At 38.0% G+C, this 15,234-nt stretch overlaps 1 protein-coding gene across 1 annotated transcript; it reads right to left on the reverse strand.

Annotated features, from left to right (window-relative positions):
- Positions 1–5,306: 5,306 nt before the first annotated feature.
- On the reverse strand, positions 5,307–5,627 carry LOC308253531 (large ribosomal subunit protein eL42-like; the record flags this gene model as incomplete). Its single annotated transcript, XM_080679115.1, has 1 exon — positions 5,307–5,627. One exon carries the CDS (start codon positions 5,625–5,627, stop codon positions 5,307–5,309), a length of 321 nt encoding a protein of 106 aa, XP_080535241.1.
- Positions 5,628–15,234: the final 9,607 nt, after the last annotated feature.

Consider the following 15,234-nt stretch of genomic DNA (forward strand, 5'->3'; position numbering starts at 1 on the left):
TGGACAAAATAAAACAAAACTTGTGTAATGGCATCAAAGAACTCCTAAGGCAGTAAAGACTTATGGGGACAAGATCCAGATTAATGACTTAGAGCTTGAGGGCTGCTTGTGTCCTAAGGGTTTTTGTCCATTTTAATAGAAAAGCCTGAGATTGTGAGCAGACTGTGCAGTACATTCATGAGGCTAAGAGGACAAAAACTGGAAATCAGGAATCAACTAAGGGCAAAGAGAGGAAGAGGGATCTGTTAAACCATCTAGACGTTGGGCTGGAAACTGCAAAGTAAACATACTGGGAATAATTAGCAGTTGGAAAAAAGACAATTTTCATACTGACTGAAGCCCAGTTTTTTCTTTGTTCATTTATTTTTTTATGAATTTCAGAAGGGAAAGGGAAAGAGATAGAAACATCAATAATAAGAAAATCATCTTGACCAGCTGCCTCCTGCACAGCCCCTACTGAGGATTGAGTGGGAATTGAACCGTGACCCCCTGGTTCATGGGTTGATGCTCAACCATTGAGCCATACCAGCTGCGCTAAAGCCCAATTTTTAATTGTTTTAACCCCTGATTGTAATAAAATGACTTGGAATTACTACCTTCCAGAAACAAATATAAATTCTCTCACAGAAGATGACATTATCATAATCTTTAAACTAGATCCATAATTTTTGATATGTTATAGCCAGCATAGGAGATAGTGTGTGTCTCAGTTAACTTTAGGCAACACAGTGTTTCTAAGATCCAAGAAAAATAATATATAACTAGTCACTCAAGGTCCCTGAGATACGAGCATTAAGATAAATATGCCTAATATAAGGAAGTGGTTAAGAGAGAGCAAATAGCTAAAGCCATAACAAAAATAAATCAAATGGAAATTGTAGATTGGTATACAGGTTTCAACAAGACTAAATATGGCTAGAGAGAGAACTAGTGACCTGGAAGGAAGGTCAGAACAAAATATCCCACTAGCTACAGTCTGGAAAAAAAAGAAAAAGATGAAAGATGCAGAAAGAAAGAAATGTGTAAGTAATAAATAGCATATGATGAAAAGTTATTACATACATGTATTTGGAGGCCCAGAAGGAGAAAGAGAAAGTGAAGTAAAAACAATGTTTTGAAGATTTAAAGAGGTAATGGCTGAGGTGTGTATAAAACTGATAAAAACATATTAGTCACAGATTAGGCACTATGAACACTAAGCAGGGTAATTACAAATACACACACACACACACACATACATATAGGCACTTATTAGTCAATCTGATGAAAACTTAAAGTGGTAAGAAAACCTTAAAAATTGCCAGAGAAAAAGAGTATAGTCTTTTCAGTGGATAAGATTATTAACCCAAACTGACCATTGGTAAGTAGCACTTGCTCAATTGTTTGTGCTGCCTTGAAAAAACTCCAGAGTGTAAATTTACCTTTCTATCAGTTGTAGATATTCACTATCGAGTCTACTTGACAATGCCAGTCAAGATGCTGGCATTCCCAGAGACAAGCCAGGTAAGAATACCATCTTAGCTGGGTTTGTCTGTGCAACATTTTATAATATGAACGCACAAGAGAAAGCATAATCTTTGGCTTCCTCCTTATATCTTATTGTCATTTTGTCTCGCCATAGCTTATCCCTTTTCATAATTTTGACAGTCAAAATCCATTTGGACTATTATATTTGCTTTATATTTGATAGGCTTTTTAAAAAAAGAGAACTAATATATATATATATATATATATATATATATATATATATATATATATATATATATATATATAATGAAGAGAGGTTGAAGCACTTTTGAATTTTTTTAAATGTATTTTTATTTATTTCAGAGAAGAAGGGTGGGAGAGAGAGATAGAAACATCAATGATGAGAATCATCAGTAGGTTACCTCCTGTGCCTAGCCCTAGGATATATATCTGCAAAAATTTTGCTATAAGAAATGTCTGAGATTTTACTGCTTATATTTTCATCCGGGATATTTATGATTTCACGACTTCCATGTAAGTCTATAATCCACTTTGAGTTTAATCCTGTGTATAGTGTAAATTGGTGGTTTAGTTTCCTTTTTGTACATGTATCTGTCCAATTTTCCCAACACCATTTATTAAAGGGGCTGTCTTTACCCCATTGTATGCACTTGTTCTTTGGTCAAATATTAATTTATCATAGAGATTTATTTCTGGGCTCTCTATTCTGCTAACAGTACAATGTACTAACTTCAGTGTACTGAACTATGTTTTTTTCTCATATGATAAGGATTATGATCATGAAAGTATATCTGCTAATATCTATACTAATAAAAGGGTAATATGCAAATTGGTCATGAAGCCCTCACAGTAACAACTGAACAGCAGTCTGCGTGGGGTGACAAGGCTGGCAGGAGGCCGTTGGGGGTGACCAGGCTGGCAGGGGGGTAGTTGGGGGCGACCAGGCTGTCAGGGGGGGCAGTGAGGGGCAACCAGGCTAGCAGGGGGTGGGTGGCAGTTGGGGGTGACCAGGCTGGCAGGGGAGGCAGTTGGGGGTGACCAGGCCAGCAGAGGGGGGCAGTTGGGAGCAACCAGGCTGGCAGGAGGGGGCACTAAGGGGCAACCAGGCCGGTGGGGGGGAGTTAGGGTGACCAGACCAGCAGGGGGGCAGTTGGGGGCGACCAGGCCAGCAGGGGGCAGTTAGGGGTGATCAGGCTAGCAGGCAGAGGCAGTTAGGGGTGATCAGGTTGGCAGCGGGGGGCAGTTAGGGATGATCAGGCAGGCAGTCAGGTGAGCAGTTAGGAATCAGCGGTCCTGGATTGTGAGAGGGATATCCAACTGCAGGTTTCAGACATCCCCCAAGGGGTCCCGGATTGGAGAGGGTGCAGGCTGGGCTGAAGGGACACCCTCCCCCCCTGCAAGAATTTCGTGCACCAGGCCTCTAGTTATTGAATAAAACACAATTTCTGATATCCTCTTCATTTCAAAGTCACAAATATTAAAGAATATTTAGATGAAATTGCAAATCCTGGTCTTTTCCACATTTATAGAAAACAAAGTTTTTCAGATAACAGCTCAGTTATTCTGCGGTAAAAGTTACCATGGTAACTTCTATAGTAGTTACAAGAAATAGATCATTACCTTAGCAATCATGGACTGATTACTCCTTCTGGGAAACAGAAAAAGCAAACAATAGGCCCTACCTGTCCTTTTGGCCTTGCCATTCTTCCTCTGGATACAGGCAGTCCTCTGCTCCTCTCTGGGAAAGTTGTACTACTTGCTACAGTGTTTCTCAAAGTGAGTGCGATGCAAGTAACATTTTGGAAATATTAAATTAATATGGAAAATTCTACATCTCCACCTCACTCCTTCCCAGAAGTTGAGGCCATTCCACCTAGAACAGGGGAGACTTAATACCATTTTAGGAAATACAATGTAATATGAGGGATCGTCCAGACACACTTAGAAGAGGCAGAAAGTGTCAGCCTTCTACATAGTGAAATGTAGGAATGAAAAGAGGAGGATCATGAAGGAAGGAAAAAGTCAGGTACCAATTTGCCTGCATTTTTAAGAAGGTGTCAGGAGCGACCTCAGTTGACAAAGTCCTGAGAGGGCAGGTTTCACAAAGTGGCCTGCCTGTTCCCAAGGTTAGTCATGCATCCTTCCCCCTTAGGCTTAGAGACCCTTAAGCACAATAGTTTATTAATCACACATTCTGCCCCCTAGAGCTTAGTTAACCTTCATACACAGTTGATTTATAAGCGTAATTATCCTTTAGCAAGAAGCATGGCTAGATTATCTTATGGAAAGGAACTTAGGTGGCATCAGAGGTGTATGTATAGGTATAGCCGTTGGAATCTTAGCCAAGATAAGGAGCTTTGTGTAAAGGTAAGTAGGAAACCTATAACAAAGGGGTATAATTATGTTTACCACATAACAGGAATGATGTATTGTATGGAATGTAACTGACCCTGTATAAAAGTATGGTGAAAAATAAACTCGGAACTGTAAGCGGGAAGTGCTACAGTCCTCCCGACCCCATTCTGTTTTCTGTCTGTCTTTTCTCATCCTCTCCCCCCCTTTCAGGTACTGTTCGACTGATGCCGGCAGGCTCCGGCAAGAAGGTAACTGTGTAATTGAGTCATCTGGAACTGTATGGAAGAATCCACTAATATAATTGCTATTCCTTTTATATCAGGGCAGACAGGCCTGGGATTTGGGACTTAGAATCAGGGACTGCAAGCCTGTCTAGTTCTCCATTTGTTCTGTGCTTCATTCAACAGGACAGGTGAGTGATCTTCCATGATTTTAGCCGCCTGGCTTTTAGGCCAATTGTCATAGTTGATTCTCTTATCCATTGATGTAATAAGTAATGTTTTTGTAAGTAAATGCATGCATATATTATCTCATAATTATAAATATATTAGAGGCCCAGTGCATGGAAATTCATGCACTGGAGGGAAAGTCCCTCAGCCTGGCCTGCCCCCTCTCACAGTCCGGGAGCCCTCAGGGGCAGGAGGCAACCTGGCAATCAGGAGAAGGTGACGCCCCATCACACCTCTACTGCTGCCACTGCTGACAGCGCAAGCCTCAGTCAGCCCTGGTTACCTGAACCTCGGGCAGCCCTGGGCAGCTGGGGGGCTGAGGGGACTGGGGGACTCTAGAGGCAGGTGTGCGGAGTGGCTACATGCATGCCACTGCGGCGGGGCTGAGGGGACTGGGCACCGCCATCTTGTGGCTGTGGGAGCTGCCATCTTTGAGGGTGTGGCAGTCAATTAGCATATTCCCTCCTTATTGGCTGTGGGCACCACCATCTTTGAGGGCGGGGCACTCAATTAGCATATTCCCTCCTTATTGGCTGTGGGTGCCACCATCTTTGTGATGGTGTGAGGGTCAATTAACATATTCTCTCTTTATTAGATGGGATGTTTTCAGATTACAGTCCAGGAAGATCAACTAATAAGTGTATCTTTAATGTTGTTTGAAATGGCCAAATTACCCTCTTCAGAAGTCATGCTATTTTACAATCCCAGAAGTGATCATCTGACATCTTCTGTGTTTTCCAGTCTCATTAACAGGGTACATTGTCAAGCTTTGGAGTTTTGCCAATCATATAGGTGAGAAATAATGTATCTTTTGCTTTAATTTATTCTTAGTGAGATTGAATGTATTTTCATCTTCCTAAGAGTCATTTCAATTTCCTCTTTTGTAAACTGTCCATATCTTTGGCAATTTTCTCTCAGTTTTGATTTCAATTTTTGTTTTTTTGTTTCTGGTTGTTTTTTTTAAGTGAACATATCCTCAAGGTTTTATTGTCACAATAAAACAAAATATGAAGCTTAGAACTGGATCACTTGACCCTTTCTCTTTTTATCTCCTCCCAGTTCAAAATGCTTGTAGCTCTTAATAGCCAGCATTCTCTTAGATCTGCAGTTGGGCTCAACACATTCAAGCCTCAGCACAATCTTCTTTGCAGTTTTAGCCTTTTTGCAGAAAATTGGCTTAGTCTGCCCACCATAGCCACTCTGCTTCCTGTCATAATGCTGCTTTTCCTGCGCATACAAAGAATCCTTGCCCTTCTTGTACTGTGTTACTTTGTGGGGTTGATGCTTGCCACACTTCCTACAGAAAGTTTGGTGGATTTTAGGCATGTTCACCATGTTTGCGAGAGCACTACCAGCAGGGAAAGCTTTGGTTTCAATTTTTGAAAGTATACGTATATACGTGTGTGTGTGTGTGTGTGTGTGATTTCCTTACAATTTGTTGTTTGCCTGTTGACTTTGATTATGATTTTAAACAGAAGTGTTTTGATTTCACAAAGTGGACTTTATAACTCTTTCATTTATTGCTTCTGGATTTGTTTTCATAATTAGATTTCTGTGCACTTTGTTTACAAAGTAATACACCTGTATTCTTTCAGGGCTATCATTTTAAAAAACATTTTCTTTTTCAAACAAGTGATGGTCTGAGGTATTGATCCAATTTTATATTTTATTCTCCAAATAGTTCTTCAGTTGCCCTAAGTACATTTATTTAAATGTCCATCATTTCCTTAGCGATTTGTCAACTTCCCACCATTTGTTTACTATTTTTACTATAGACTAAATTTTATATGCATTTAATTCTAATTCTAGATTTTTCTTACTTCACTGTATCTTGCTTTCTTGATCTCTCTGTCTTTTTAAATGCTATAATGCTATCTTGAATATAAAGGTTGTGTAGTATGTTTTAATTTCTCAGAGATTAAGACTCCTCTACTGTTTCTCTTTTCTCCCAGGAGTCTCTTGGCTATTCTTGCTTGTTACTTTTTCCATGTGTACTTTAGAATCAACTTGTCTAGTTCCAGGAAAAGAAAACTAAATAAAAAAGATGCGTTTGGTATTCAAATACGGTTTGTCTTATATCTGTATCATGAATGTGAGAACTGATATTTTTTATGATACTGTATTTATTAGCATATAGTATTTTTCCATTTATTAAATCTACTTTTGAGATTGTATTAAAGTTATAGCCTGTTGGTTTATATGTTGCTTGTCAGTCTTAGTTTTAGATAGTATTGTTAATGGACTTTTTCTATTATATCTTCTAATTGGTGTATGTAAGATTTAGGTGTGCAGGCAACTGATTCTTTTTTTTTTTTTTTTAAGCTGTGATGATAACAATAGCACATGTTCAAAAATAGTTCTTTGAAATTTTATTTCATCCTTTTTCAATTTTTAAAAAGTTTGTCATGTAACACCAAGTATTTTTCTATGATAAAATAACCAGGTTACCTGGAAACATGTTGATCCATTGAAACTAGTCTTTAAACTTTGTTGGTGGGATCAAAGCTACATTTCTTCTACAGTTCTAGGGTTAAATTATGCCCTTCCCTCTCTTTAGGAAAGATAATTCACCTAGTCTAATCAATGCCCATTGGTTTATGAGTTTTCCCCTCTGGCTATTAGGTGCAGGCATTTTTCACAGCCCTGTGTGACCTACAGACACTGTTCCCTCTAGTTCTTTCAGGGCTTATTTTTTTTCCCCTAGTCTTGATTAACTTTGTCATATGTATTTCCTTATTAGTACTCAACTGATTATGTGATTGGAACCCTCTGCCTACCTCTCTGGGTAACATGCTATGGGGAGGTGACATTTCAGTTGAAGATCACTGGTGCTAATGGTTGGGAAATAATCATCCTATATAATAAAGAGGTAATATGCAAATTGACCATCACTCCAACACACAAGATAGCTGTCCCCATGTGGTCAAAGATGGCAGCCCCATGTGGACACAAGATGGCTGCCACAAGATGGCCGGCAGGAGAGGGCAGTTGTGGGCGATCAGGCCAGCAGGGAGGGCAGTTGGGAGGGACCAGACCTGCAGGAGAGGGCAGTTGGGGGTGACCAGGCCTGCAGGGAAGGGGAGTTGGGGGTGACCAGGCCTTCAGGGGAGGGCAGTTGCAGGTGACCAGGATGGCAGGGGAGGGCTGTTAGGGGCAATCGGGCTGGCAGGGGAGCAGTTAGGCATCAATCAGGCTGGCAGGGGAGTGGTTAGGGGGTGATCAGGCTGGCAGGCAGGCAGGCGAGCGGTTGGGAGCCAGCAGTCCTGGATTGTGAGATATTTGTTTATGCCCACTGTGATCAGGCCTAAAAGGGCAGTCAGACACCCTCAAGGGGTCTCAGATTGGAGAGGGTGCAGGCTGGGCTGAGGGACACCCCCTCCCCCCGTGCATGAATTTCATGCACTGGACATCTAATAATAGATAAGTGGTAACCCAAATTCTTTAAGCCAACAATATGGAAATAGCACTGAACCAGAATCAGGAAACCAAGTTCTATGTCTGGCTTTGTTCCTAAGTAACTTTAGGCAAGTTCTTAGCCTTTCTTGGCACATTTCCTCATATGTTAAAGGATCTCTTCAGTCCCCTCAAAGTCAAAATTATTCTATGATGTAGTGCAAATCAATACATACTCTTTAGCAAGACATACACTGAATGGCCAGATTATTATGATCTCTGAACACATAATAATCTGTCCACTTAGTGTATATCCTATATAATAAAAGGCTAATATGCAAATTGTCCCCTTGACCAGAAGTTCAACAAGGAGGCAGGCCGGCCAACCGCCCACGTCCTCTCCACTGCCAGGCTGGCCGGACCCCACCCATGCACGAATTCATGCACCAGGCCTCTGCATTCAGAGATCATAATAATCTGGCCACTCAGTGTATGTGATGTATACTCTAGAATATCTTCCTCCAAACTTCTTTTTTAATCCTCACCTGAGGATATTTTTTCCATTGATTTTTTTTTTTTTTTAGAATGAGTGGAAGCAAGGGGAAAGAGATGGGGGAGAAGGAGAGAGAAAAGAGAGACAGAGAGAGAGAAGCATCCATGTGAGAAAGACACATGGATTTTCTGTGTCCCCATACACACCCTGATCTAGGGCCACGGATCAAACCTGCAACCCAGGAATGTGCCCTGGACTGGGAATTGAACCCATGACCCTCTGGTGCACAGGTGAGCCAATGCTCCACCCACTGATCCATGTCAGCCAGGGCCTTCCAAACTTTTCATTTAAGGTTATTTCCTTCAATTCTAAAATAAAAATTTGAAATTGATATCAAGCAAGTGCTAAAGATGGAAGTCCGTGACCAACATAGTCTCCAACTATTATTTTCTATGTGATTGCCTGAATACATAAATAATATATACTTGTTGCTCAATGGTACTTCCTGTTACATTCCTAAGACCTTTGAAATTTACACTTTTAAAATCATTGCCTCTTTTCTCTCTCTCAAATACTCTGTCAACGTGAAAATAGAAAAACATTTTTATCTATTAATTCTAAAAACTATTATATGCATCTTGAAGATTTCACTGAAATCTAATATATTTAACATGAGTATCAGACATCATATCATTTTTTAAATCTCCTGAATAGGTTTTTACACTGTATTAGTGACATCTAATTATTTAAACTTGAAATTCAAAATTGTCTGTATTTGACAGATATTTCCAGAGCTATAACATTACATGGATTGCTTATAAAATATTTACTAAAATTGAATTGCTTATAAATTATAATTCAACACAATCTGGGGGGGGGGAGTAGAAATATAATTTTGAAAGATTTTCCTTAAAAAGACATCCCTTTATGTTACAGTTTCAGTGTGTTTCCTTGACAACATCATTGCTAAGAATGTTTCTTGAGGCAATAAAGAACCTGGTAAATGATTGATGTCTACTTTAAAAATAGAATGTGAGTATGCCATGTGTAGTTAAACATGTCACTATAGTCATACAACCAAGTATAAGTTGCCAACATACTATTTAAAGCTATGTTAAATATTTAAAACAATAAAATTCAACAAACATGAAATTTTGAAAATTAGAAAAAATAATAGAGTAAATTCCAGAGTAAACAGATGTACTAATGCCACTGGTACTTTTCTTAAAATATGTTTTTATTGATTTTTAGAGAGAGAGGAAGGGAGAGGGATAGAGAGATAGAAACATTGAAGAGAGACGTACATCATCAATTGGCTGCCTCCTGCATGCACCCCCATTGGGAATGGAGCTTGCAACTCAACTCGGGTATGTGCCCTCACGGAGAATTGAACCAGTGACCTCCTGGTTCCTGGGTCGATGCTCCACTGCTAAGCCACACCAGCCAGGCACCACAAGTACTTTAAATGTAATTGATACATTTAAATTGACATAATTTTCTTAAACCAAACTTAGCATTCATTAATGAGCTGTGAACTATACTAGGTACTGACTTTAACTGGTAAAGATTCTTTGGAAAGTAATAACCAGAGAAAGAAGCATCTTCTCTGAGTGCTGAAGAGAGAGAATCAACATGCTGCCTGCATCTCACACTTAACATATTAAGACAGGGAGATACTTCAGAAGATTACTTAGTCCTTCTCCTGCCACAAGGGTGGGACTAACAACCATCTGTTTTCTAGATAACTTCCCAAGAAGAATTGCTCTAATGCTATAGTCTAATATTTAATTTAACATATGTCATTGATATTCCATTTTGGAGCCATAAAAATAGAAAAAAAAAAAACAGCTGAACTTTCCAATTGTGGGAGGAAATGTAGTAAGAATATATTTTTTTCTTTAGATAATTTTTTTAAAGCACATGCATGGCTTATTTAATTCACTACAGCTGGATGTTGGCATCCAAATGATTACATTTCAGCATACTTTCCTACAGCTAGAACTGATCAGCTGATGCAATAATTACAATGTGCAAAGACCATCACCCGAAATTAGGAAGTGGACCTACTGTTTGCATTATAAAATGAGATAAGATGACACTGGCCTAAAATCACAGCTCTAAAATCACCTCAAAGTGTAAACTAGTCAAGATGATGCAGTGATGTCACACTTCACAAACCCTCTCTAATCCAAAGAGAGCGATGTGGGTAAAATATAAAAAGAGAAAGAACATGAGTTTAAATACATTATATACCTCTCTATCAATTTGAAATTGACACAATGCAAATTTATTGTGCCCCAAATTTTGATACTGAAAGAGGAATTTTTATTTTTTTTTTATTTTTTTTAAATATATTTTATTGATATTTTACAGAGAGGAAGGGAGAGGGATAGAGAGCTAGAAACATCGATGAGAGAGAAACATCGATCAGCTGCCTCCTGCACAACTCCTACTGGGGATGTGCCCGCAACCAAGGTACATGCCCTTGACCGGAATCGAACCCGGGACCTTTCAGTCCGCAGGCCGATGCTCTATCCACTGAGCCAAACCGGTTTCGGCTGAAAGAGGAATTTTTAAAATTCTCCACAAAAAAGTAGGGTTCTGGATCTCTATCCCAAACTTCCACCGGATTGTGAGAAAGGGCTATTTAAAAAAAAAAAAAAAATGGTACTGAATGTTGCCAGGAGCACTAGCTTATGCTGTGCTCCAGGCTTAGTGTGGCTGAAACCAACTCTTTACATGGCTTTTCTATCAGCAACTAGAGAACTTGGTTTGGGATGCAGTCAGAAGAATTATTCAAGATAAAAAGATAATTGTTCTCAACAGCAAGTCTGAGTTCTAAGACCATTCATTGGCATCCGTGAAACTGGGACTAACTTGGCAGCTTGAGGGCAGGGTAAAACCCCAGTCTCTTACTGTTCTTAACAGTTACCTCTTTACTGAGTTTATATTCTACAATCTTGATTCATACTTACCAATAATATCATCCTTTCTAGTGCTCTTCAACTGAAATATCAATGAATTTTTCTATCTGCCCCAACCCCTATTGTATCCTAAGAACTCTTTTTTTAAGCAGTACTTTTATTTACTGTTTTAGTTAACAGCACTTATTAAATGTTTATAAATGTACCAAGTACTCTTTTTGCAAATGTATAAATATGCATTCATTTAAGTAATAAGGGGCTTAAAGTAAGATGTAGGCATCACAGGTTATGTCCTGGGAGTAAGTTGGAGTAAGATACACAAAAGGACCCTGGCTATTTGAAAGGTGGATAATTGGTGGTTTCCCCAGTGTACTAAGCATCTGCTATGTGCCAAACACTCTTACCTACGTAGGTGAAGAGCAATCACTGCACCAGAGAGAAGAGAGCTCTAAATTTACACAAAATCCCTCTAATTACTCTTATGCTTTCATCAATAATGAATTGTTCATAGCTCTCATTATTGGATTAATCATTCTCAAAAAAATCTTAATAGAGTTCTGTATTTAAGAATCCCCCTAAGAATTTTTAAATATAGATGTAGATAAATAGACAGCTAGAACTATATAGATATATAGAGACATACATAGAGATATAGAGACATATACAGGCATATAGGTATATAAAATATAGATTTTAGATGTATAGATTTTTATACATAGATGGGTGGACCCAATCTGACCTTAGGTCAAGATGCTCATGGGAAAAACAAAGTGAAAAACCACCTTACAGAAGGCTAATGAAATTAGGTTTACTTTTGTCTATTTTGCCTCATGTTTTAAAATTTGCATTTCATTTGTCTGCTTTTAATCTTCATCTAAATATATGTTTTTATTGATTTTTAGAGAGAGAGGAAGGGGGTGAGAAAAATTAAAACACTGATGTACATCGATAGGTTGCCTCCCATACACACCCCAACAGGATTGAAACCGCACCCAAGTATGTACCCTGATCAGCAACCGAAGCTGCAACCTTTTTGGTATACTGGACAATGTTCCAACCAACCAAGCCACCCAGCCAGGGCTCGAATTTCATTTGTAAAGCAAATGTGATTCTGATAGCACTCTGTAAGAATTCCACGATGGAAGGCACTGTATGGCAACATAAGGGAATCTTTAGTTTCAGCTAAGTAATGCTTGCATCTTTGTGCCACTAATCTACATTTTATGCTTTTCTGAAGGATGAAATCTCAAGTTACATAAAAAATAAATCATTGTAATCAGTTTTGCAAGTAATTCAATAGGAATTGTTTTACACCATAATTTCCCCATGTTTAATAAAATATATTATTCACTAACATCTATTACTCATAAATATAATCTACTTCACAAATCAAAGTACTTGTACACAAAGCATCTTGAGAAACTTTTCATCTATCTGTACTTGACATCAAAAAGAATGAATTTTTCTTTAGTTCAGTCATTGTAGATAAATTATATCCTATTTCTGCATCTTGTTTTCCCCCTCCTCTATCTAATATGGTTGTGAGGGCCCTAAATTTTATATTTGCATAGCATGTTACATAATGCTGGGCATTCAACAAGTACATTTCATGGTTGTCTTCTTTACATATGGCACCTACTAAATAATACTAGTCAGAAGGCTGTTATTATGTATTATTCACTCCACCACTCAGACAAGTATATAGTGAGCACAGAGTATGACCCATGTATTGAGCCATAGATGAGCAAAGGTCATAGCCCCTACCCTCAGAATTTGCAGACTAGATCTTTGGAAGAAATGTGACCCAAGATAAACATATGATAGATTTCCTTGAATTAATTCATTCCATCAAACAGCTAAAATTATAAATTATTTCCCCATATGACATATGCTCTTTTCAAGAGCAAAACTACTCTATCATGAAGAGCAATTGCTTTTATGGTTTGGAAGAAAAGCCAATAATCAAACATTACAAAACTGCCATTTTATTGCAAAAATAAATCTGCTAAGAATATATACATAGACCCTATTGAGTTCTGGAGCCTATGTAATAACTTTTTATTATCTTTTGATCATGATATGTCTCCATTGTCATTAAAACTGAAGAATAATTGCCCAAATTCTCTGAAAGTTAAGATGAGTTATCATGACATCTTAATAAAGCATGCTGTCATTTGACAAGTTTTATGACAAAACCTGAAACTTTGCCATGGCTGTGCCTTTTACCTGGAAATAAAGCTTTCTTTCCTGACAGAAAAGATTACTTTACTTGATGCTACAGCAGAAACTGAGGGAAAGATGACAGTGCCTTAGTTTATGGTGTGGCCCTCAGAATACAATGGAGAGATAAGATCAAAACTTGCAGTTTCAATCCCTAACTTCAGTGCTGGTAAAGCCAATAACTTCTACAAGCCCTTTGTTTGTGTAGAGGCTGAGAGAACAGAACCCGCCAGAGTCAGTTGCTCCTGCCAAGTAGCTATAGGAGACACATATTCTAATTGAAAGATCATGGTAAAAAAAAACAAACAAACAGCAACATTGTTAGAATCATTTCTCTCAGCTGTGGAGGAAGACAAAGAGAAAGGGCAACATAGATGTTTAAAATCCAACAGATTGCTCTTGCCTGAAAAACACAAATTGGTCCTTAAAAATGAACTCGGTTTTGAATACCTAATGTGTGCACTTACCTTCAAACTTTTGAATACTAGTGTCCTTCCTAATCAGAGGTTCTTAATTACTGTTCACGCATGCCTCAGTGTGAGTAATGCCTAAAGCAGATGGCACTTCCTCCTATAAAAAAGCATTTGGCCAAACAGCACAACAGAGCCAATTTCTACAGTTTGACAGGTACCTTTCCATCTGATTGCATCTCTGGATCATAATTTCTTGGGTGTATGGCATCTCTGAGACTATTTTGTCAGATCTCAGTCTGTCCCTCACCTCTAATCAGCATCATCTCATAAATACAGAAGCATACTTCAAGAATTAAGCAATCCAGAACTTTAGTTACCAGAAAATCATATTTTTTCAATGTTCCACTTAAATATGTTTAATGCCAAATTTAATAAAATTTTATATAAATCAAAGAAAATATTTCTAAGATTAAAATACAAAGAAATGTTACTTAAATTCTACCCTTCTGTTTTCCATCTTGAATGGCTTTATCCTTGGAGAGTATATTTTGTAATCATTTTCCGTTACTCTTCTATATTACCATAAACTATATTTTCTTTGGTCAATGCAAAACATTACTGTTCCTAGGGATTTTCTTTTAAGGTAAACATCAATAGTATTAGTCACAGCCTAATATTTTAGTAAAAAGTTAAAAACTGTTTGATATACTTTGTCATTTTTCAATATAGCAAGTGAAACAATTGAATGTAATCATGTTAAAACAAAGTGTACACATGAACAATAGAACACATTCTAATAAAATTAAATTTCCATTTTGTACAGGCAACACATGAGCCAAGTTGGGAGAGATGAATGTTTAGAAACTATAAATAATCCTTTCAAACCATGACAGGCAATTTTACTTGCACACAATTGGATAGAGTTTTAAATGAACAGAGTTTCACTTTTTGGCAAGTACTTTACAAAAGATCCAGTTTATATCATGAAAAATGATTCAATTGAATATAGAAATGGCCTTTATGTCTTCCACCTTAGGAAAATATTTCTAACCAATGAAAGTCTTTTTAATCAAGCAAAGCTTCTATATTTCAATTCTCACAATTAACCATTTCCTATAAGTATACTCTCACATCAAAACCTGACCCATAAAGCAAAAGGCAAAATAGGGAACAGGAGTGTTCAAAGAAGCAATACTACCAGGTACTCTTCATCTCAGCTCGCTCTCCTTAATATCTCCAGTTCCAATTCATTAGACAGAGAAGGATCTCATCCCCACCAGTAACAACCATAGCTAAATAATGAAGAAGAGAGAGATCATTTGCCATTTGCTTGCTCATATATCACTATCTTCCCTATCTTCCAATATCCAACTTCATTGCCTTTCTTTGTTCTTTATTCCAGACCTACTTATTAAGCACCAAGTATGCACCAGGGATTTTCCTAAAAAGTGAAGACTCCAGTGAACAAAAGCAAGCATGATCTGGGTACCCCTTGTACA

The sequence above is a fragment of the Plecotus auritus genome, assembly GCF_963455305.1.
Source record: "Plecotus auritus genome assembly, chromosome: 7".
Taxonomy (NCBI): domain Eukaryota; kingdom Metazoa; phylum Chordata; class Mammalia; order Chiroptera; family Vespertilionidae; genus Plecotus; species Plecotus auritus.